Source organism: Hirundo rustica, chromosome 1 (assembly GCF_015227805.2).
Source record: "Hirundo rustica isolate bHirRus1 chromosome 1, bHirRus1.pri.v3, whole genome shotgun sequence".
NCBI lineage: Eukaryota > Metazoa > Chordata > Aves > Passeriformes > Hirundinidae > Hirundo > Hirundo rustica.
Window position 1 is genome coordinate 109,523,653 of NC_053450.1, and position 22,454 is coordinate 109,546,106.

General features: G+C 41.2%; 1 protein-coding gene across 3 annotated transcripts in view; it reads right to left on the bottom strand.

Moving 5' to 3' along the window:
• Positions 1–22,454, bottom strand: part of BMPER (BMP binding endothelial regulator) — a 103,793-nt gene that overhangs the window by 50,694 nt on the left and 30,645 nt on the right. For all 3 annotated transcript variants that reach the window (XM_058421851.1, XM_040072327.1, XM_058421852.1), the window contains 3 exons: positions 16,138–16,220; positions 14,563–14,653; positions 13,303–13,385 (listed from right to left, as the gene is read on the bottom strand). In XM_058421851.1, coding sequence (XP_058277834.1) covers positions 13,303–13,385; positions 14,563–14,653; positions 16,138–16,185 — 222 coding nt within the window. In that variant the 5' untranslated portion in view covers positions 16,186–16,220. The remainder of the gene's footprint in view (positions 1–13,302; positions 13,386–14,562; positions 14,654–16,137; positions 16,221–22,454) is intronic.

Consider the following 22,454-nt stretch of genomic DNA (forward strand, 5'->3'; position numbering starts at 1 on the left):
CTTTACCACTGTTCATCAAATATCCCCTTCTGCAGCTCCTTGTGCTGCTGGCAAAGGCAAGTGCTCCTTGTCCAGGCCGGGTGGAAGGCCAGGCTCAACCTCTCCACACCCTGCACGGACAGCCCAGGGACGCCCTGAGCGGCTCCTCCAGGCCCAGGGGGATAATTTGGTGCCTGTTTCTCCCATCTGCAGTCTTCCTGCTTTTTGGTTATGGATCTCAGGCACACCTTGGTGCGATGTGTGCCCTGCCTCGGGCTGAGCCACCAAGGCATGGCTGAGGTGACCCTGCCAAGTGCCTGCAGGATCAGCATCACTCATCTTAACAAGTCACTCTTCACCCGACAGGCTTCGCCTCTCTGGCCGCCTTCTCACTTTACGGCTCCTGGTCTTTCTCACAAAACCTGCCATCCCAAGCAGGTTGCCACGTTGTTCTGTGAGGGGGCCCATTGGAAAGGCGCCGGGACCGCGGAGCGGGGCTCTGTCCTCTCGCGGCCGCCAGGTGGCGCTGGGTAACAGCGCCGAGACCCCGCGCGCCGCGGGGCCGCGCCCGGCAGCGCCGCCTGGTGGCGGGGCGGGAACGCGCAGCCAGCCACAGGGACGCGCCGGGACACGGGGATCCCACGGGGACACGGGGATCCCACCGGACGGAAGGATCCAGGGACACGGGGACCCCTGGGGACACGCGGTCAAAGACACCGAGGGCCGTGCGCACAGGTGCATGTCCTCGCACAAACACGTTCACGCGTGGGCAGGCAGCAGCAGCACGCGTGCAAAGACACAGATGTACACGTGTGCACAGGCAGAAGGACCCACGCACACTCTGCTTTTCCCATGCCACTGGGGATGTTCCAAGGAAGAACACGAGATCAAAAGAGTGAGCAAAAGAACCAGAAAAGAACGAAAGAACAAATTTTTTTTTTTTTAAAATGCCCTCTCCCCACGACCACCGCTCCCCTTCCCCCCCATTCAAATCCCTTTTTCTCGACATGGCAAAACAATCCATTTAGACGAAACTTTCCATTTGGCCTCCAAGCCTTTCTTTATGCAGGATGTTAACGTAAAGCTTGCCAGTATTTGCTCTTGAGTATCAAAACAGTAAGTTACAAATGCAAGACTCAATCTGTCTCTGAGTTAGCACTACTGAAATGAACCTAATTAAACCAGGAAATCAGGGTTTGTGTGGGATTATACAAAAACCAGTTTGTTTTTCAAAATTTAGAGATAGCACATAGTCGTCTTCAAAGACAGCAGTCTGCTGTTATGACAGCACTAGCAATAGGTGATAAAATTATGCAGTGGACATAATTAGTTCCTCATTTTTATCTAACCCAGCTCCCGGTTTCCATTTTTATGAACAAAGTTATCTCAATTTTATCATGGAAAACCACATTTTTTAAAATATTTGTAACTTTTTAAGTTCAGCATTGTTTAATTCAGATAAAAGGAGGAGACATGGAGTCTAAATGAAATTTGGTTTAATAGGACCAGAAGAAAATTCTCTAAGTGCCAGCTTTTCAAAGCCAGTGCTGTTGAGACTTTCTCACTTGAGAATGAGGTGGTGGAATTCAGCACTGTCTTTTTTGAAGACATGCAGATTTTGGAGCCAAATCCAAAACTAAGAGCACAATCTTAAGTTATCGTGTTTGAAAATTTCCATCCTATTTCTTTTCATTGCTCTCCATCCTGCACTGAAATGCTGAAATCCTGAATGCTAAAAAAAATCCAGCAACTTCATTTCTGTCAACAGACTGCAAAGAAACATCTTGATAATATTTCATAGGGCTGACACATCCTCATTCTGGTATTATGGCTGTTGAAGACAAATTGTCAAACTCCTACACATTCTCAACATATTGGTTCTGATTTATTAAACCAGTATTTTTGAAAGCTACTACAGAAGAGTAGATTTTATCCAAATTCCTGTTCAGCGCTGGGGAAGTGGGGAAGAAGAGTTTAATAGTTAAATACATTTCATATTATACACTACCCAGAGATTGTGTGCTTAAATAAATTTTAATTAATAGTATTAAATTGTTATTTATTCTGTACCACAGAATTTATTTGTTATTTATTTGAACCACAAATATGCTTGTTGGCATTCCGGAGATGAATATTCCAGGCTATTCTGACTAGGCATGTGTGGTATGCTATGTTTTATTTTAGTTTTCCTTCTGTGGGCAAGTGTCATCCCTAGGAGAAATCTGCTATCTGATCACAGTTGAGATGAACTGCAAATGAGATTTTAGAATTATTTTTATGATACTGACTCAAAGCTCCTACTCCCATCATGACTGGTTTACTTTGTTTGCAAGAGCACAAAGATCTTATAAATCCTGTACATCAGAAATTATTAATTCCTTTTTTGCCTTTGCTTTCATCTGCCCATTTCCAGGATATATCTTATGCATGCTTCCCCACCTTAATAAATCTAAGTATTTAGAAAAAGATAGACTTCAAAATGAAGGAGAGATGAAGAATTTTGTGTGGAGCTGGAAATTATAGATTTTAATCTCTGTACTGCCTGGATACCCCTGGGTTTTCATGGGCAAGCTAGCACCTTCGTTTTCTGTAGCAGCTCCAGGGTGCCAGCCAGTCTGAGCCCTGCTTGCTACCTTAGAGCACTGTGTGCTTCACACATTATCTTGCAACCCCTACATCATGAAGGACAAAATTATTCCCTAGGCATGACTTGGCTCCCTTCCGCTAAACCTTGTCACATACGGAGAAGGGAACATCCTCTCTGTTTGCAACCCATTGCCCTACAAGAAAACTCCGACAAGGAATCAAAAATTTATTGTAATCAGAGTATAGCAGGCTACACACTGAAGTCTGAAGAGCAGTATCAGGGAGCAAAGCAAGTCAAATCCAAGTCTACTTAGGGAACTTTGCCACCTTTCCGTAAGTTTGAAGGAACCCTGAGATAAAGAATTTCTCAGAGACTGTCAGCAATGAGAGGCACAAAGACAAGATATTTAGAAATAGAAACAGGCATTCATTAGGAAAACTGCAAAAAAATATCTTTGGTCATATTAAAAGTGCCTTTAGATATATTAATAATAGCCTCATTATATCCTTTAGATATATTAATAGTATTCTCAGAGAAACACTGCAGAATACCATTCTCAGGAGAATGACAGCAAACTACACAGGTTGATGATACTTCTGTTGATGAACAAGAGAGTTTCTTCTCCTTCCATCTCCCTCCATCCTGAAACTAGCCTGTAACTTACTCCTCATTTTATATATTCACTTGCTGTTACCTCTGCTGTGCTGAATGCTCAGGAAGCGAAAATGTGTCCTCCAAATACCACAAATGCTAAAGCTTCAAGTGATGGCAATTTGAACATGGAGTAAAACCCCACAGCCCATAGTTCAGGAGGCAGAGCTATTACTGCAGACCACAAGGAATGTAACACCACCACAAGGAAAGAAAATGCCTCCCTGGCTTGGTTTCCACCAGGTGTCAACTTTTATGGGCCCTTTTCCCACTTAGCTACTTTATAAAATGCTCACAAAGTTAGAATCAGGCTCACAGTCAAAAAGACAAAGTCACAGTAGCAGATGCTGTGCAAGTACTACAGATAAGAGATTTTACCTGTGCCTGTCAACTACAAAAAGCAGTGGAGAGTAGAAGATATAATAAACATAGGATTTTCTCTCCCTGCATCATCCCAGACATACACATACTTGCTTAAGTGCAGCACTAAAAAAACCTAGATGGGGGAGGAATGGTAATTGCAGGAACCTTTGGGAATTTAAAAAACTGACCTCAAAAGACAGGGAGCAGGGCAGTTCAGCTGGCTGCTGAAAGAAAAAATAGTACATCAGCAACTGAGAGTGCTAGGAGGAATTGCTATTCAGCTGCATCCAGGAGAAGGAAAGTTATGCTGCCCCTAGGAGAGAGGGCAGAGAACAGACTGAGCACTGAAGAGAAGAAAATCCTTACACTTCTTGCAGTTAATCATTTTCACATGCATTAACTCATTTTCAAATTTTTGTTGAGCATATTGAATATCTGGGTGCAAGGCAGAGGGTAGTAAAAGGAACAAGACTCTCCTCATTGTTATGCTCTTGGAGTTGAGACTGGCTGTTTTTTCCTGTGAAGAACTTCTATTGGCAAAGGCACATTAACTTCTGTCCTACTCTCAGAAAATTCCTGGTGCTGAGTTCTGGAGAAGGAAAAGAAAAAAGAGAAAAGGAACCACACAAAGCGCACAAGCTACTCAAATCCTTTTGGGTTCCAATGCCTCAAACACGAGATCTGCATGCTGGAAATCTGGTCCTTCAATTGCATCAACACTGACGCCCAAGTAGGGGCAATAAAGAAGTTTCCATGCCAATGATTTTGGCACAAAATAACAACTAATGCCAGTAACTCCAGTTTAAAAAAAATAAAATAAAATAAAATAAACCACCAGCACATGCACACACACATCTGCTTTCTGCAGAAAATCTCGATGCTTCATTACAAAGCTTCTGGCAGAGAGCTGAAAACTTCTTGGGTTTTCAATGAACCTTGGAGTTGTTAAGTTTAATGGTGTTCTAGTCATGTTTGGGACAGAAGTTTAGGTACCATGGGAGAGGAACTTCCTGGAAGAAAGCTAAGAGATTCAGGCAATTTCTATGGCTAGAGTTAGAAAGTATTTTTAAGGCGTGACCTTTCATATCCAGGCACCCACACCGGAAGCTGGGTGTTTACATCCCACTACTGACCCTTTGCTGCCTGCAAGGATTTCTGCAACTTTGCTTCACATTGACGTACCCACAGCAGAGTGCCAAGGATGTTGATAGTTTAGCAGCTAGTCACATTCTATTTCTGACAGGTTAAACCAGAGGGAGTAAATCACTGTCATGTCTCAAAGCACTCTTTTTTTTTTTTTTTTTTTTCTTTTCTGTTTCCCATGTCTATTTTGACAGCCAATGAATTATTCTGCCTATTCTGCTCTCAGCCTAACAGGATGCACTGTATGAAAAAGTTACAGCCTGTAACAATCCTGAAAATAATTTGCTGGGTATCATTTTACTCCCCTTGACTATCCAGTGTGTTTGTCTCCAATCACTAAATAATGCAAAAGCACCAAGTATTTTTGCTAACATTTAAAAAGTTGATGAAATCCAAGGAGCTATAGCCACCCTTTCAATATGACTGCTTTGTTTTTCAAAATGTTAATTTGCAACATTTCCCAGCTAGAGACTAGTTTATCAGTTAGAGTTGGAAACTTACTCTCTTATCAACACAAAATGCTTCTAGGACAGAAAACAAAAACGATGCTCTAGGATGCAGCAGAAAGAGCAAGGAGAACTTACGCAGTGATAGTAAGGCAAAATGGAATTTGGCAACCACACTAGAGCTCAACAGCAGTTCAAACTTATTGTTCCCAAGTTTCACTTTACATCTTCTACAAAATATATTAAATATGAACAATGTCAACAACAATAACATGATTAACTAAAATAATTCAATACCCAAAGTGATACAAGGTCAGACTTAAGAAAGAGGGGCGGAAAAATCACAGAAATTCAGAAGATTCTGAGTTGGAAGGGACACACAAGGATCATTGAGTCCAGCTCTTAAGCGAACAGCCCATACAGGAATCCAACCCACAACCTTGGTGTTATTAGTACCATGCTCTAGACAACTGAGTTAAGATTCATTTTCTTTCAAAACTAGGTTGCTTAACGTCTTGAGCAACCTGGTCCAGTGGGAGGGGAGGTGGGGCTAAATGACCTTTAAGGTCCTATTCTTACCCCTTAACACTCTATGACTCTGCGATAAAACCTAAAGTTCCACATGTAACAATATATTGTCTCCAATACTTTATTTTTATTTTATTTTTTGCTTTTGAAAATCGGAGAGAGGAAAACAAGTAGGTGTTACGCAGTTAATTAAGCTCTCGTTTAAATTCATTTACCAGGATTGTGTATACTAAACCATCTTGTCTAGGGACACAGAGGACTGTCTGCAAGTTTAAAATCATTAACTATTGCTATCTGATAACAAGCCCCAAACCTGCAACATCCAAGTTTATTTAAACTGAAAGGATGGCAAACATGAAAGCCAAGCACTCCTACTCTTTTCAGCCTTTTCTTCATTGTACCACCAGCCAAAAGGGTCTTGGACTCTCCGTAAAATGTTTGGCAAACAAAGGCCCTGTTAATTGACAAGCTATTGCTTTTACTGCTTCCTACCACAATTTGTGGGAATCTTTTAGACCCAAATCAATTCTGCACACAAGTGTTCCCATGAGATGCCACACGCATTCCCATCTGAAGCCACTTACAAGAAGTGCTACAGCCTCTCTCATAAAACCTTTGTCTTCACTGGGCGCTTCTGGAACCACGTGCAACCCTTTCATCCCCGATGGACAGCAGGTTCTTTTTTTGCTTGTTTGTTTGCTTACTTTAACCAGGTTCTTTGTTTTCTGCCATCTTACTTCTTTGTTTTTACCCTAAGACAGACCCTTGCCTTTGCAAGGAGCGAGTTAAAGCAGAGATGTTTGTAGTCCTCATTGCACCCCAACGCCAATAAAAAATAGTCCCCTCATCAGAAGCTGCCTGTTAACAGCTCTCCTTTATTGCTAAAGCTCAGTGTAGTTAATTCTTCTTTGTCAGTAAGAATAATCAATCTCAGCCTGTTAATTAGGAGAAGTTTAAGAGGGAACAGACACCTGACAGCATAAGCTCTGTTCCTTTTCTGTCAGGAACAACAGCAACATGCACTCGAGGTATAAGCCCTTATTATCACCATTTAAAAGTGGTCAGACTGCATTATTGCTTTCTTTATATGCTTTAAGAATGCAAAAACCACCCTGCTTTGTGTATTTATTCCCTTTAAATGACAAGAAGTCCTGGACACTTTTTCTCTGTTCTGCAATGCCCTGTTCAGGAGTATTGTTAATCAGCATTCGTTTGGGCCATTCAGGTACCCAAGAAGCTTTAAGTCTTTCATAGCTTCTAGTATCATTTAATTCGTTCATTATCACAATACCATCTTTGATCATAAAACTATAAAGACAGTCTCTGTCTAAACAAGAGCTTTATAAAGCTCTCCAATTTCTCAGCATTTCCACTCTCCTTTTTTAACAGGAAAGATTCCCCACAGGAATCTGCTAAATCATGCTTTCATCTTTTTTCACAAACTTTTTCCACATTTATTTTCTCTCAGGGACAGAATACATGTCTTTAGAATATAAAGCACAACAGGCACTCATCTTTTCCTGCTGCCCATACATGCCATCCCAGAAACAGTAACTGGATAGTGCTACCTGTGTGAAAGGATAGACAAGGGAGAACAGCTGGAGGCAGACTCCTCTGACTGCACAGCCAGAGGAACAGGAGCCACGCTGAAACATGGAAGGCAAATTGGAAGAGTAGGAAGGGCAAGAAAAAAGGCTCTAAGGAAGGAAGGGATATAAGAAAGAGGCTGTGTGTTCTGAGCCTGTGATCCTTAAAGAGTAATCTGGACCTTCACGGTGCTGCTCAATACCTCTATTCCCTTGGGAATGCGCCCAAACAGGGCACAGTCTCTCGCTGCATAGAAAGATTCATTTGATCCTCACCAAAATTACAAGTATGATGAAGGGCTTCTGCAGCCTGATCTGTGGACATACTCTGAGTAGGTGAGCTAGGAAGCTCTGGAGGTAGGAGAGATGTAGGATGAAAGTAAAATATCCACAGAGGGAGGAAATGAGAACTTGACACAGAAAAATGCCTCCCAGATTCTAAGATATGAAGTGATTATGATTAAAAATTATTTACAGTGATTAATTCCACTGAATTGTGCCCACTTGCACTGCTATGGCACAGTTTACTTCTGTTTCAGAAAAATTGTGAATAGTTTTTATTTTTAACTTTGCTTCTCTACTCTTATTAAAAGAATTTTTTCCTCAGAGATGTGTTTTTTGAGAGAAATCAGCAAAAAAATATTAAAAATGGCTATGCATGTTGATAAAAGAAAAAAACACTGTTTTTAACCTTTTAACCTAAAAAAAATTGTTTTAACCTTTTATTTTTAAATGTCCAATTTTTTTTAAACACTGGTATGTCCAAAATTAAAGGAATTTAATATTTTAGACATGGCCCAGGTAGTGTACAATCTTCATGAAAACAGGTATACTTTTTGAAGCCTGAAGAAAATCAGATAAAGAAAATATAAATAGCAGAAGAATGCCTATGTCTCCATGCTGCATTATTTTCTTGCTGAAGTTCAGCACATAGCTCTTCCACACCCACCTCCGCAACCACACTTCACCTACCTGCAGGACAGATTTTTATGAGGCTACTGGGAGAGCCAAACTCTGTAGCCTTGCAAAAAATCTGCAGACAAAATTATGGGGTGTTCCCAGAGAGACACAGTGACCAACCTTCCACATCCCATTTCTGAGCACTCCCTTTTTGGTCTTCATTTTGCATCCACACATAAACCAACCACTTTTCTAATGTCACTAACTTTGACAATCTGAACACTGCTCCTACCAAAAGACCAACTCATTGCTTTTCCACCCCGCACTACACCTCCTGTTTGTCTCTGTTTCTCAGCCCCAGAGTAAGGGCAGACAGTGTCTGCTGCAGTTTGGAGCTGAATCAAAGCAGCTGAAATACATGGAAATTTGGGAAGATCAGTATTTGGCACTGCACTAAGGATGGAAATTTGAATTTGAATTATCCTCAGCCTTCACTGAGGATACATTTAATTGTGCGTTCCCCTGAGTTTCCCAGTAGACTGGTGTACCTCCCCCACTGTCTTTTGTGGTGGGAATGTATTCCAGCAGCTCCCAATATCGGTTAAAGCCAAACCTTTAAAGCAGTATCAGGGTGCTTAATCACCCAGCTGACTGCAGGGGCAGGATCGGTCTTGGCTATCTTCAGCCATCTCTGAAGCCAGGAGCTGGGCAGGCTCCCCCTCTAGTTAGTGGAGGAAGATAAGCATCTGCAGAGAGTAATCCATCCCACCTCTCTCTCTGAATTAACTGAAGAGGAGCCCAGATAAGTAGCTCAGATCAGACGCATTACTCCTGAATAGCTGCAGCTAGACAAGATTAATTCCACCCTCAGCATCCAAAACACTTACATATGTAGTTTCTCATTACTTATCACAGTTGAAACGTCTGTTACTCATTGATTTAGAAACAGATTTTGCTGTTGTGATTTCCTTTTCTTTGTGCAAAACTTTTATTATCCAGTATTTGTACCGTAGCGCTCAGGAATATAAGCGACGAGACATTTCCTGCACGCACACACCCTCAAGTGCACCTGCAGACAGACCGGTAGCTGGGCACATCTTGAACCCCTCTGAGCAGCGGCTTAAAAGCCCCCGATGATGCAAAGGAGATTGAGCAAGGGCTCCTTTCTGACTCGGTTCTCCGAGAGCCTCCAATCCCTGCACTCTGCTTCCAGCTATTTGGGTTTTATTTGTTCCAAATCATTTTGGAGGAGCAGCTGAGAGAACAGCGCTGCTTTTGTAAAACGATGCCGGTCGGGGACCAAACGCACATAACCTCCCTGCTGACGGCCGTCCCGGGGACACGTCTCTGCAGGACAGACAGACGCTGCGCAACACTTCCCCCTCCCAGCTCTCAAGCGCCCCAGCAATGCCATAACCCAGCCTCCGTTTCCCGAGCAGGTCCGCCTCCCTTCTCCCCGCAGGGGCGCGGAGCAGGGCGGGCGCGGGGCCGCGTTGTCTCCGCGGGGCTGCGCGCTCCCAGCGTGGCGGTGCCTCGCACGGCCGCATGCCGCACATGCCGGAACGCGCAGCGCCCACGCTCTGGGTAACAGCGCTCAAAGCAGTCAAAAGGGGCTGCTTAGGAGTTTGGATACTACCGCCCAAAGATAAGCTTCTCCATGGTTACCGCTCTCACGCAAGGTCACTTTCCTGCCAAATCTCCTCTCCTCCCTCCCTGGCTCCGTCTCCTTCCCCCTCTACAATTTTTTTTCTTTTTTTTTCTTTTCCCCAAACGTGCTACATCAAAGGAGAAAATGAAAACATTTACGATAATCACAGTCTGACTATTTTAATGCAGGCTGTAGGAAAGGAAACATGTAAGCCAAGTGCTCTTACTGTGCAAGCAGAAACACACTCTCGACCTCATAAAAGTAGTATCTGAGAAATAACACTTGATTAAAGAAGCCAGTCCTTCATTTAAGTAGGTGCTTATGGTAGGGAAAACAGCCAGGGTTTCTCTAGAACAGGCCACTGGCCTATCACGAAAAGCAGGAACAGGCCAGACAGATGAATTATTGTGAGACAGCTGGGTTTCAGCCGGGGTGCGAGGAGATCCCTATTATCCCGTCCACCTTTCCTACACAAATGCCTCTCCCCAGAGAAACTGAGTCATTAAAAGCCAGCTCGTTCGCTCCTGACAGGCAATATGCATTGAGTGAGAGGTGATACATTCTCATTTTCAGCAAGAAATCTTAGTCGCCCCAAGGAGCAGCTCACTTAGGAGAGCAGTAATGGAATACAGGGCCTTTCATCTCCTCCTCGCTGTCATGAGCACAGCCTGGCTTAGTAACAAACCAAAAGTTATTAGTTCATTAACTAATAGTTTGTTTCACTGACCTCCATGAAATGAGGCTGGTGGGCTAGGTCTGGTTTTCAGTAGACAATAGCTAGGACCACAAGTGGTGTTAAATTGGAACCATATTAATGAGTTGAGCGCCAGGCAGGTAAGGACCAAGTGAATTGCCCAGGTGCAGCCATGTCGTGCCTTTGTCTGCTCTTCAGGGCCATGGAACACATTGGAAGCCCTGCAACTGGCCAGCCTGATCCACCAAGATCAGGACCCCAGGCTCCCAAGATCCCAGTTTTGTCCTCATTTACAAAAACAGTGTCTAAAAAAACCACAAATAAACAAACAACAGCCATTTCACATTCTTTGGGAGCTCAGTAGTATCTAGTAGGCACTCTTTGGAGCTTATAATACCACAAACCTGAACTACCAAAGTGCTGTCGCAAAAAGCATTCCCACAGTCCAGATCTGAAGATGTGTACTTACTTCTGGGTGCATCATTTTGCAACAATAAAAATATTTCATTTAAGTAATTCCTCATTTTAATACATTAAGTGACTGCAGATCAAACCCACATCTCTCCAGGAAAACAAACCACAGTTATCCCTCTTTACTTTCTTCCTGTTCCATGGCATCTGTTCAGTGGCAGTCCCAAGTTTGAGCTACCCCTGGGACAATGACGGCCTGTGGAATCCATAATCACCCATCATTTGAAGAGCTTGCTCCCAAGAAATGTAGAATTCACCCTGAAGTGAGAGTAGCTGGAATCCTTATATACACATCCCCAAAATACCCTAGCAACCGTTTGTGCTCCTTCCTATGCCAAGTTTCCACAAAAGACTGAAATCCCAGAAGAAATCTTACTTGGGTTGAAGAGCTTCCCTCCATCTGTTAAAACCTGCACAAATTACAGCTCATCACACACAAGCTTGTTTCCATCACTTTGCATGACTAGATAGATATCTTAAAATAAGACATCCATCCACCAACTGCTTCAATAAGAGATTCACTGAGGACCCATTCCCAAAAGGGAATGGATGCAAAGCAGGCAGCAAACTGCTATCACAGCCCTGAGGATGCTCTCTTTATTTACTTGGAAACTGGTAAGAGGGTAAAAAGGGCTCTGCAGAGAAGGGGAAGGGAGGTCTGGTGTGGCTTACACATAGATGGCACTTCTTTAGCTGTCAGAAAGACTCAGACTGAGAGCTGGGCATTTTATAAAGATGTCATTAACATCCAAAACAATCATGCTGTCTTTCTTGAAAGGGATAATTAAGTGGCTTTAAACTTCTTATTCTCAATAGTTGATGCAGCTCCTTCTCTAACCAAGCGATTGGTGACTCTCAAGGTCAGACATTCAGGTGTGACCCTTTATTCTTTATTTCTTTACACTGCTCTCCCCAGCTATCTCCCACTAATGCTCTTCTCAACACAGAAGCTTTTGATAGTCAGAGAACAAAGGAAAGTTGATCAAGATGTTGGCACATCAATAACTGGGCAACAGGCAATATCAGTATAGTACTTAGAAAAGAGCAAAGCAGAACCCACACGTCTCCACAGACTTCTCAACCATTCAGACCTGCCTTACCCTGAGGAACATAACTAAGGAAAGCCAGATTGTAAAGCTACTGCTCTACAGCTGAAGCTGAAATGAGAGGAGGACCCACCAAGTACAGAGGGAGTTCTCAGCCTGGGACTGAAGGCATTCAGCAGAGCAGAAGCCCAGGGCATATATCAGTGTGACATGTGTGACAGTATGTTTTCATTACTACAGGATTAAAACTTTAAAAAAAAAAAAAAAAAATTAAAAAAAAATTACCACCTGAGCACCCTGATCTCCACAGGAGCAGTGATGACTTAATGTAAATTAATTTTGCAGATTACCAAAGTTTTTTTCCCCACAGAACAGTTCAAGTACTCTGCAGCACCTTCGTTAAATGTGTGTATATGTGTAAAGATACATTATTTTTGAAGTCTAGCTTTCTCTCATCCTTTTTTTTATTTTATTTTCATGATGCAGTAGAGCTGTATCTGGTACTGACTAATTTCTTGGCATTCTACTGAAATGTAAAGCATTACAAATTCTGCTGATAACCAGCCCACAAATTGCAACAAAAGCAGCGATTTGAACTTTGTGTTTTACTCTTCTCACAGGTTACAGAAAGGAAGCCAAAGTTATCTGCCCCAACTCATATAGCATTATCTTTTAACTTAATGGAAGTGAAAAAGAAGCCTGCACTCATTACTCAAAGGATGCAATTATTACTTCCTCTCTGTATTGCTGCTAGTCAAGAATAAAATCCAGGATATGACCTTTTCATCAAGCGTCAAGCCAAAAATACACCTGGGACAGTCTCAGGAGGCAACCCTCATTCTTTCACTCAGTAATTCAGAGCAAAGGCCCTTGTTGCATATAGCTGAAAGGAGTCCTTGGAAAAGTTTGGCTTAAGGAAGTATCTAATAAATGCTGATCAATAGATGAAGGCCAAAAAGATTTCTGTCTCCTCCTGCATGATCCTATCACAAAAAAAGCACCACTAATTCAGCAGATCAGCCCTCTCCCAAATAACCTGCTCCATCTACATACAGTGTAAGGTCACAAAAAAGATTATAAACTCAAAATGTGAGTGATACAATGTACTAATGCCATAAATTCTTCAAAAGAGACCTGAATTCCAAGAGAAGAAAGCATAATAGTGTTGGATTCCTTATATTTTTTGCTTTGTTATGGCAATAATAATGTGCCTTTTGAAGTTCATACAGGGAGATACAATGCCAAAAGGCAAATACTTACAATACAAGAACACTTGGTACATTTATTTCCTTCAGGCCTAAATTCTTCTCCTTCATTGTAAAGTCTCCCTTCAAATACACAACCTGCAAAACAGCATTTAAATAAGTTTAACTCAAGATAGAATGCTGAGTCTTCTCCCTAACACCCCCCTACTACACAGCAATATGAAAAGTAAATGGTACCATCCTCTCCAACACAGAATCATGGCATTGTTATCTTGGAAAAGACTTCCAAGATATCAAGTCCAACCTTTGTCTGATTACTATCTAGTTAAGTAGACCATGGCACTGAATGCCACATCCGGTCATTTCTTGAACACCTTCAGGGATAGTGACTCCAACACCCTGGGCAGCCCATTACAAGGTTAACAACCCTTTGCATGCTGAAATTCCTCCTGATGTCATTAGGGGAGACTGAACCTCCCCTGGTGCAGCTTGAGTTCAGTCCTCGTGTCCTGTGACTGGTTGTCTGGGAAAAGAAACCAATCTCCACCTTGCTACAACCTCCTTTCAGGTAGCTGTAGAGAGATAATCACTTCAGAAGAAAACAAATCACTGCAAAATCCTGAACAAATCCTTGAGAAACCATAAATGTCTTTGGGGGAGGCAGAGGGGGGAAGAAAGCATCCCTCTACAGCAGATAAATTTGCAAAAATTAACTCAAGGCTAGGCTAAGTCTCCCATTAGAAGTGCCTTTAAAACTGTTTTTTAGGCTGTTTGCTTTTTAATAATTCATTCTTACTCCCTGAGTTTATATTAGATATTAGCAGATATTATACCTAACCAAAACATAATAAATCCATTTTATCACAACTGGAGCAGTGCTTACCTTCAAAATCTCTGATAAAATCAAATAAACCTAAAAAACCAAGGGAATTTGCCACTGTGCTTCACAAATGCAACCCATTCTCATTCCCCTTCAAAAAGTTGATCTCCTTTTTTACGATTAGTCTTACCCTTCCCCTCCTAACAAAATCATGGTCATCAGTTTTACAAACCAACCTAAACAGACCCTCTAAAAAATGACGTAAACACACCTGTGAATATTAGCACAGGATATTGCCTATGTATCCCCTGGTCTGCATGTCCTCTACTAAAACATAATAAATAAATCTTGTGTCATTTTGTTCATTGTGAGTCACCAGCCCACATTTTAGTAATTTGTCGAATATAACAGAGAAGGCAGCCTCCCAGGTGATGATGGGTATCGTTAGAAACACAGCTGCACATGTAGAACAGCATCTTAACCATGAAATCTCACCTGGACACACAGGACAACACATTCCCCTGAGTTTGGAAGGGTTTTTGCAATGAACAACACACTGTACTTCTGATTCTACTATCACTCCTTCCTGGAAAAGAAGCAGATTAGACACATTCATTGTTAGCGTTGTGGCTGCTTTAACAAGTAAAAATTCACAAGTACTGCCAGTAGAACTAAAGCCCAGCACGTGCCACAAAGCACCGGGTTTCAGAACTCCTTTTCTTTCTGTACCTTCTGCCTGGTATCAGAATTCAGGTTAATCCACAGTCAAAAGACCCACTTCAGTCTCCCTGACTCCAGACATGGGATTTGCCTTAAAATGCATCAGGTAAAAAAACCAAGCATCCTCTTAGGGAAAGGAATCCTGCTTTATCGGGAATCCTTAACCCCGGTAATCTGCCATGCAGCTCTGGTGAAAACAGGCCAGACACAAGGCATTCTCCTCCCTCTCCTATTGGAGGAAAATGGACTTAGAAAACAGATGAAAGCATCTTGTTCTGTAGAGGGGAGACGCTTATCTTTGATATTTTGCCTGATAAGTATTAGTAAATTAACATTTCCTGTACTTATTCGAGAAGTCAAGAGTCCTCAACAAACCTGGGTGTGAGGGTCTATGCACAAAAGCTGCTGGTTTTTTCTGCTTACAGCTGTTTGAGGCAAGGCAATATTTTTTTTAAAATGTGTGAACCTAAGGTAAACAGGATCACTCAATTCTACATGTAGACACTGAAACAGGCAATAAAGAATGACCATTTCATGCAACATATCTAAATTCAGTGAGTTTATTTTCATTAAGTGCAAGGATACAGAGTACTGCTCCAGCTTCAGTCAACTCAGTGTACTTATTTTCAAAAATGAGTTGGTGTCACAGAGCAGAAGTATTAGAGAAAAAGAGAAAAAAACCCTTGAAACTCTCTTCTCCTCTTAGTAGAAGATCTTCATACTCACTATTCTCTTCTTTCCAACTGCATTCTTAGTAGCTGCCTGAGTGTTACTATTAAAACCAGATCAAATTGTCAGCAAAAATGGCAGGCCTATTTGCAGACATAACCTAAAATTGCCTACACAATTACTTGTTTTGAGCCTGACAAGCAACAATCTTGAAAATGTTATGGCTGCAGATAGCCAAGGTACCAAAAATACCATTGTGTTAGCAGTGCAGGAGCCCAAAAAAAAGGGTTGTGGGTTTTTCTTAAAGAAAGGTAAAATCTATGGACACATACACACAGAAGTGTCCAGTTACTAAAATAATTTGTATCTCACAAAAGGCTTAGAATGCTGAAGAAAAGAGAACTTACTTTAAGGTCAAGACAGCAGGAAATGGCACGGCTGTGTACCTTTCCTTCAGCAAAGTTTGGGTATTGGGGTACTGAAGTAACTTAAAACCTGTATTTCTGAATATTTGGTTATAGCTAGCTGCATCTGAGTGGATTTAAATTACTTTAAATGCAAAGTCCATATTGTGCTTTGGGCATAAAATATTTCAGGTTATTTGTATTGGATAAATGAAGGCTCTGGATTTCCTGGGAAAAGCTTACAACTCAATTAGCACGATTTTTATGACATCCTTACCTGGCACTGGTATGTAACACAGGGATTGCTGGGGAGATGCCATTTCATGGAACTGTTGTACGTATTTCCTCCAAAACTGCAATCTAGAGGACGAGAGAGAAACCCATCAGTTCAGCTGAACAAAATCTTGTGGGAGGCTGCTGCTGAGGATCACAGGGCAGCATCCTAAATGCAACTCACCCTATCATACCCTGAGTTAACAGAAGAGATAGAGCTGAGAGCTGGGAGGAAAAGAAGGATTGTGTCCTGGGAGGACTGGCAGCACTGCCCCAGACACTTGCTGCTGATGCCCAACTGGCCAAACTCCTTACTAACTCCGACTGGTCGAGACAAACCAAAATCAGTGACAATTCACTTGGAAATGTATGTCAGTGCTTAGTCTGCAGTCCATTCAGGAACTACTCTGTTACTCCAGCACTGGAATGAGGAGAGGGAGGAAAGAGAGTAAAAGAAGAGCTGGAAGCATTCAACATCTATCCTGGCCATGCTATCTTCATCCATTAACCAAAGTCCTTGGGAGAGCTCTTCAGCAAGCACAGCTCAGCATTGATGAGCTGACACTGGCAGAGCTACCTCTCCTTTATGCTTTTTCATATTCATGACAGGAGCGATCACCATCCCCATGAACTAAAAGCCATCAAGTTCTCATGTATGTGTGGTGAATCTCCATGCGGAGACATTTTGGATTCTATCAGAGTTTGGCTTTATTCGTCTTTGTGTGATATATGACAACTTTTTTAACAGAAAACAGGTTTGTTTGCTCGTGTACTCAATCAGCCTACATTTGTTTTGTGCAAAATGAATTTCCATGGAGCCATTTGAAAAAAGCAAACACCAAAACAAACATTAATTTTCCCATTTTTGATTACAAGTTCCTACTAGTTTCCCTTCCTTTTTGGTTTTCTCTTTTGCCATTTTCTGTTATTTTGCAAAAAATAAAACCAAAAAATAACACAAGGAAAATAATAAAGTAACTCACCAGAGAAGCAAAACCAGAAAATACTTGTAAAGTAGAAATATAATATTTGTTTTAAAAGAGTTAGTTTATTAATGCAAAATTGTTTCAACTAAAAAATAATTCTTTGGAGACCTAGCTGGTTCTGAGAAAAATTTTGGAAATAACACATACCCCATTTTCTGTGGGAAAAATGCCCATTTTCCATTTATTGCTTTTAGGTTTGAGGGTTTTTTTCCTAGTATTTTTTATTCAAAATTAGCTGGATCAAAGAGCCCATGAAACCAGCAGGAGACTTGCCAAAGACTTTGAACCACAGACGTGTACATAGAGCTACAGAATCACAAAGCTACAATCAGTCAAACAATGCCCATGGCACCATTCTGTTTCCACACCCTACCTCAGCAACAACTCTAAGTCTTTCTCTGCTGTGTAGGTTGCACTGTCCTGCTTTAGAATATGTTTTATGTTCTTCTGAAAATAAAGGCAATTTATCAGCCCTGCACCAGTAAATCTTTGAGCCCACTGTAAAGGAAAGCTCGAGAGTCACAGCTCTGAGGTACTCAGGAACTTAAAATCTCCTTAAAATCATTTTGAATTCAACACAAAATTTAAAGGAATCATGATATATTAAAGATCATTTGCAAATGTGTTAACTGCCTCCATTTAAGTTCCTAAACAACAGAAGACTTGCACTTCATTTGCAGGTATCAGAATAGTGATTTGCAGTAATCAGAAATACTTTTTCCAGGATACAGAACAGCAAGGGAGATATTTGTAGATGCTGTGGCCATTTCACTTACCTAAACCAAAACAGGTATCTTTCAAAAAGAGATGATCAATAGTCTCAAACTTGGCTCAGATAATTTCAGCTTTGACAAACATTGAAAGGCACAACATCTGAGCCTCATATTTTTAAGTAGAAAAGCCCTTTTGAAATTAGTTTGAATAATAAAAAAATGTTCCAATTCTCAGTACATTAAATACAGTTCTCTGGCCTCTAATACATGCGGGACAACATATGAAGAGAGGAGTGTGAAGCCCTACACTCCTCTTATGCATTTTGAAGTTCCATTCTGGAAAACACTGAGTTAATCTTGCAGCACGGTCTCACTTACTGCTCACTGAAAACCCTGATGAATACAGAGCCTATTCAATGTGTTTAACATCCCCAAGCTGCTGAAGCCCAGGTCATACTGGTCCGAGAAACAGTTTACAGGTGTGCAGGACACGCAACATGGAATGAGCTGTGTCATTAAATAGCTCTGTGTGTATTTTACCAGAATCAAGAATCGTTGGACAATAGCAACTGCAAAATACCTTACATATTTGCTCAGTAATTATGTTCTTTAATGTAAAATGTTTCCTGTATAAGAAAGCTAATGACCCTGGGCTAATCTACATGTACAGATGTGCATATTAAACTGAAATGTTCAGCTCAAGGGTTAGTCTGGTCAACAAAGCATGAAGGTGGTGCACTCATGCAGTCAGCACTGCTCTTGCTTGAAGCGCATATCCAAGCTATGCTACAAAATCCTCTGCCCTGCAGCACCAGCCCTCGTCCCAGTGGGAAGCAGCAAGGCGATGGCATACCAGAAGCAACCGTGGTACGGAGAGTCTGCAGGCACCTAAAGGGAAGTTTAAAAACAGAAACAAGAATGGAAAAGACTGCAGGAGCACTGGAGCTACTAAGACTGCTCTCAAGCTTTGGCACGGGCCAGCGGGTTGAATGAGGGAGGCAGAGCAGCACCTGTCCAGCACAAGTGCGGGGCATGGTGGGAGCTGGATTTCAGCAGATGCTCAGCAGAAGGAGCAGCATGAAGGAAGGGGAGAGGTAGCAAGTATAACAAGCAGCCTCAAGGAGAGATAGGGGAAGGCTGAATGTCAGGCAAAACTGAAAAGAGCAAGAAAGGAGTGTTTTACAATCTCTGGGTGACGCTTTAACCTGTCTCTGACAACAGGTGTGCCCTGACACTCTGCCCTTTCGACATCCCAGAGCTACACCCACTACTCAGTCTTCAAAAGGAAAAAGAAACAAAGACCACATACCAGCTAGTTTTTCTGAACCTCACTTTCAATGTACAAATCTCTCAGCTGACACCTGCAAACATATAGCCCGACTTTCCTAGTCCCCCTACTCATAGCATGGAAATTTCTGAGCCTCACCTAAATTTATCTGAGTGAAACCTGCTCCATTCTATGTGCCAACCCAGTCAAGCCATTCTGGCTCATTCATGGTTAAATGTCCACTATATCTGGCCTGGAAGGTAGGAGTCAATGAATACTTTGTGTTCAAGGGCATCAGCAAAGTCCCTGATGTCAATTTCCACAACAGAGTATGACAGAAGATACTTGAAGTCCCTAAAAATATTTTAAAGTTTTGTTGGGTTTTTTTTCTCCAAATGCCCTTTGGAAATATTAGTACATTAACTTACTTTCTCCATCCACTATTCAAAGGAAGAGCAGGAGAAAACAATAAATCAAGAAAGATCAGAGCTTAAGACTGTCACTTAAACACTATCTACTTACTTCTGCCTGAATACCTACTTAAAAGAAAACTTTAAAAGGGTTACAGAGGAAGTTTTCAAGAAGGGAACCCAAAAAGCCTGAGAACGCTCTAATGAGTATGTGAAAGATTTGACATTAAGAAGTAAATTTGATCCTCTCTTATATTCCCCATAAGGAAAACCTTTAGGATTCCACATATGGAAGAAAGTTAAATATTAGTGGTCTACATCAATTTTAAAAATGCTAAAGTGATTCATATCAGTCAAGGAGCGTGTCCTAATTTTTCAGTCTTTACTGCTCCTTTCTTTAAAAAATAGCTAGTGTTTTATTAATGTAAAATATTAACTTTTAGTTAGTTGTAGGTTTTGTTGCCATTACCTCCTTCAACCCAAATAGTTCAGATAAGTCCTGGATAAACATGCAAGCCTAAAGTTGCTTATCTGAATCTAACCAAACCACTAAATACTTTGAAGTTGGTCAATTGTTGCATATGCAGTAGAAACTAATGGTAATTACCTTCTAGTCACCTCTTAAAGGCAAAATGGTCCTCCAGATTTAATTCTTTTGGCACAAAACAAAAACGAAAAGCTAAATAGTTAAATATCTTCCAATATAATTATTTAGTTTCTTTGATTCAATATTTTGCATGTCATACTTGGACACCTTTGTTTCAAATATAATAAACCAACCCTTGGCCAATTTAATTTGAAAGAACAATTTCATTCTAAAACAAGCATCCTTACAGAGAATTGGACTAAAATAACAAAGGAGGCAAATTATAGCAGATTTTTCTATTGGCATGTGGACAAGCTGATGATGAGGATGCCATTTGTCTTTCCAAATCTGTACAACTCTTTTTTTTCTTCCCCAGATACCCACCCATATAACAGTACCATGAAGATGGGAAAATTGACTGTAACAGACAGTTTGGTAGTGCTAAAGCTCAGCCAGTGTCCTCAGGAGTTCATTAAAAAACAACCCTTTATTACTCAATTTGACATTGCCTAATTAGATTCCAGAAGAAACTTGTGCTTATTTTAGTCTAATGAGAATTTTATAGACAAGTCATTTCCTTATTCTCCCAAGAGAAAGTGATAGATTGGTGCACAATAGACTGGCTCCTCATCCCTCATTTCTTCAGCTTCTTCTCCTATTAAGTCTTTTTTTGCTTTCCCTCCACTTTCTGTTTAAAAACGTAACCTCTCTATTGGCATGGAAAATAAACATTAGGAAAAAGAAAAGAGTCAGAAGACATGTTTTATTTAGTGTTTGATAAATTAATCCTCAGGGAGGGATCCAGGCATGCTAACACTAAATACCAGTTCTAGCCAAAAAAAAGGAGCCAACCCCAAAATCTTAAACAAAACAAAACACACACACACACCAAAAAAAAAAAAAAAAAAAAAAAAAACACCACCACAAAAACACCACCACACCACCAATAACTTGCACATTCTGGCATTTCCCAGGCATGAAGTCAGTTAGCCAAAATAAAAGGATTGTGAATCACACATATACCTATTATGAAATATATTTTCACGTCATAGTGATGGCAGAGCCATTGACAGCTACCAGAAAATTAAACTTCCTGTTAAGTAACCCTGCTCTTCATTTGTCAACACAGAAGCATGAAAATGTATACAAAACCTCCCATGCTTATCAAGTCTAGCTCTAAACAGTGAAAATCCAACTCTTTCCTCTGTAACCAAGTACAAGCAAACCTATTTGCAGCCGAGCCATGGCAATTACAATACCCAAGGGATGCACAGGGGCCATATAAAAGCAGAGTCAGCAGAGTGAAGAGGCCATGGGGGTGAGCTATGCTAGGACCGCACACTTCACACACAGAGGATGCAAAGCAGCCCATACTTGCTGAGCAAATAGCAGCAGAAACAAAGACATCAACTCCTCCCAGGGCTGTCTTTGCCCCTTGCACACCACTGGAATGGATTTTTTCCCTTCCCAAATGTCTTGTGTTCCATGTATAGGGTGAAAAAAAATTGCCCTGCAGTGTTCCTAAGAGCCTTGCAATTCAAAATGGCATACAGTTAGAGCTGCCATTGAATCTTGAGCTGCTACTCAATGTGCTTGCCGAGCCTGGCAGCTGGAGAACTTTCTCTTCTCAGGGTTTTGAGGGCTGTCATGAATGATGTTGTTCAGTGACAGAATTACTTGCTCTTGTACCCAGTTTTCTCACACCAGCAAAATCATCCATGATCTGTGCAGCTTATGCCTTCAAAAATAAATAGCAAAAAAATTCTTATTCCAGTACTACTTGTCCTAACATGCTCATCATTTTGTTCCATAGAAACGTTACATGTAAAACCATCAATGTGAAAATCCAGGTATCTGATGTTTGAAAAACTGTTTATGACAAAACACAACAAGACTGTTCATTAAAAGTTTCTTACATAAATGGAAAATTATATTCACCAAGGTAAAAAGAGTATCTGAAATTTGAGGTGCTACTGACTGCAACAGTATACACCAGACATTCAAGAGATGTCAAACGTATCTGCTAAGACCTTTGTAAGAAGAGTCAACTCAAAGAAAGGATGGAGAGATAGAGACCTTCTCTTAGGCATAACGAGAAGTAATCAAAGGTGGATCTGTGATGATACTGAAATGGTACTGTCCCTGGTGGCTATTTGCTTCAAAACTTCTGCCTTTTCTTCAAATACAAAGCTAACATCTAAATGAACACTGAGATGAACCTGTACTTCCAGCCTCAAGAAACAAAACTTCTGGTTTAGAGCTGAAACACCAAGAGACTCAGAAACAGTGAGAAGAGTCAGAAGAAAAGTTAAGACTTGATTATGTCCTCAAACCATCTCATAGCCAGTCCCTGACAGAA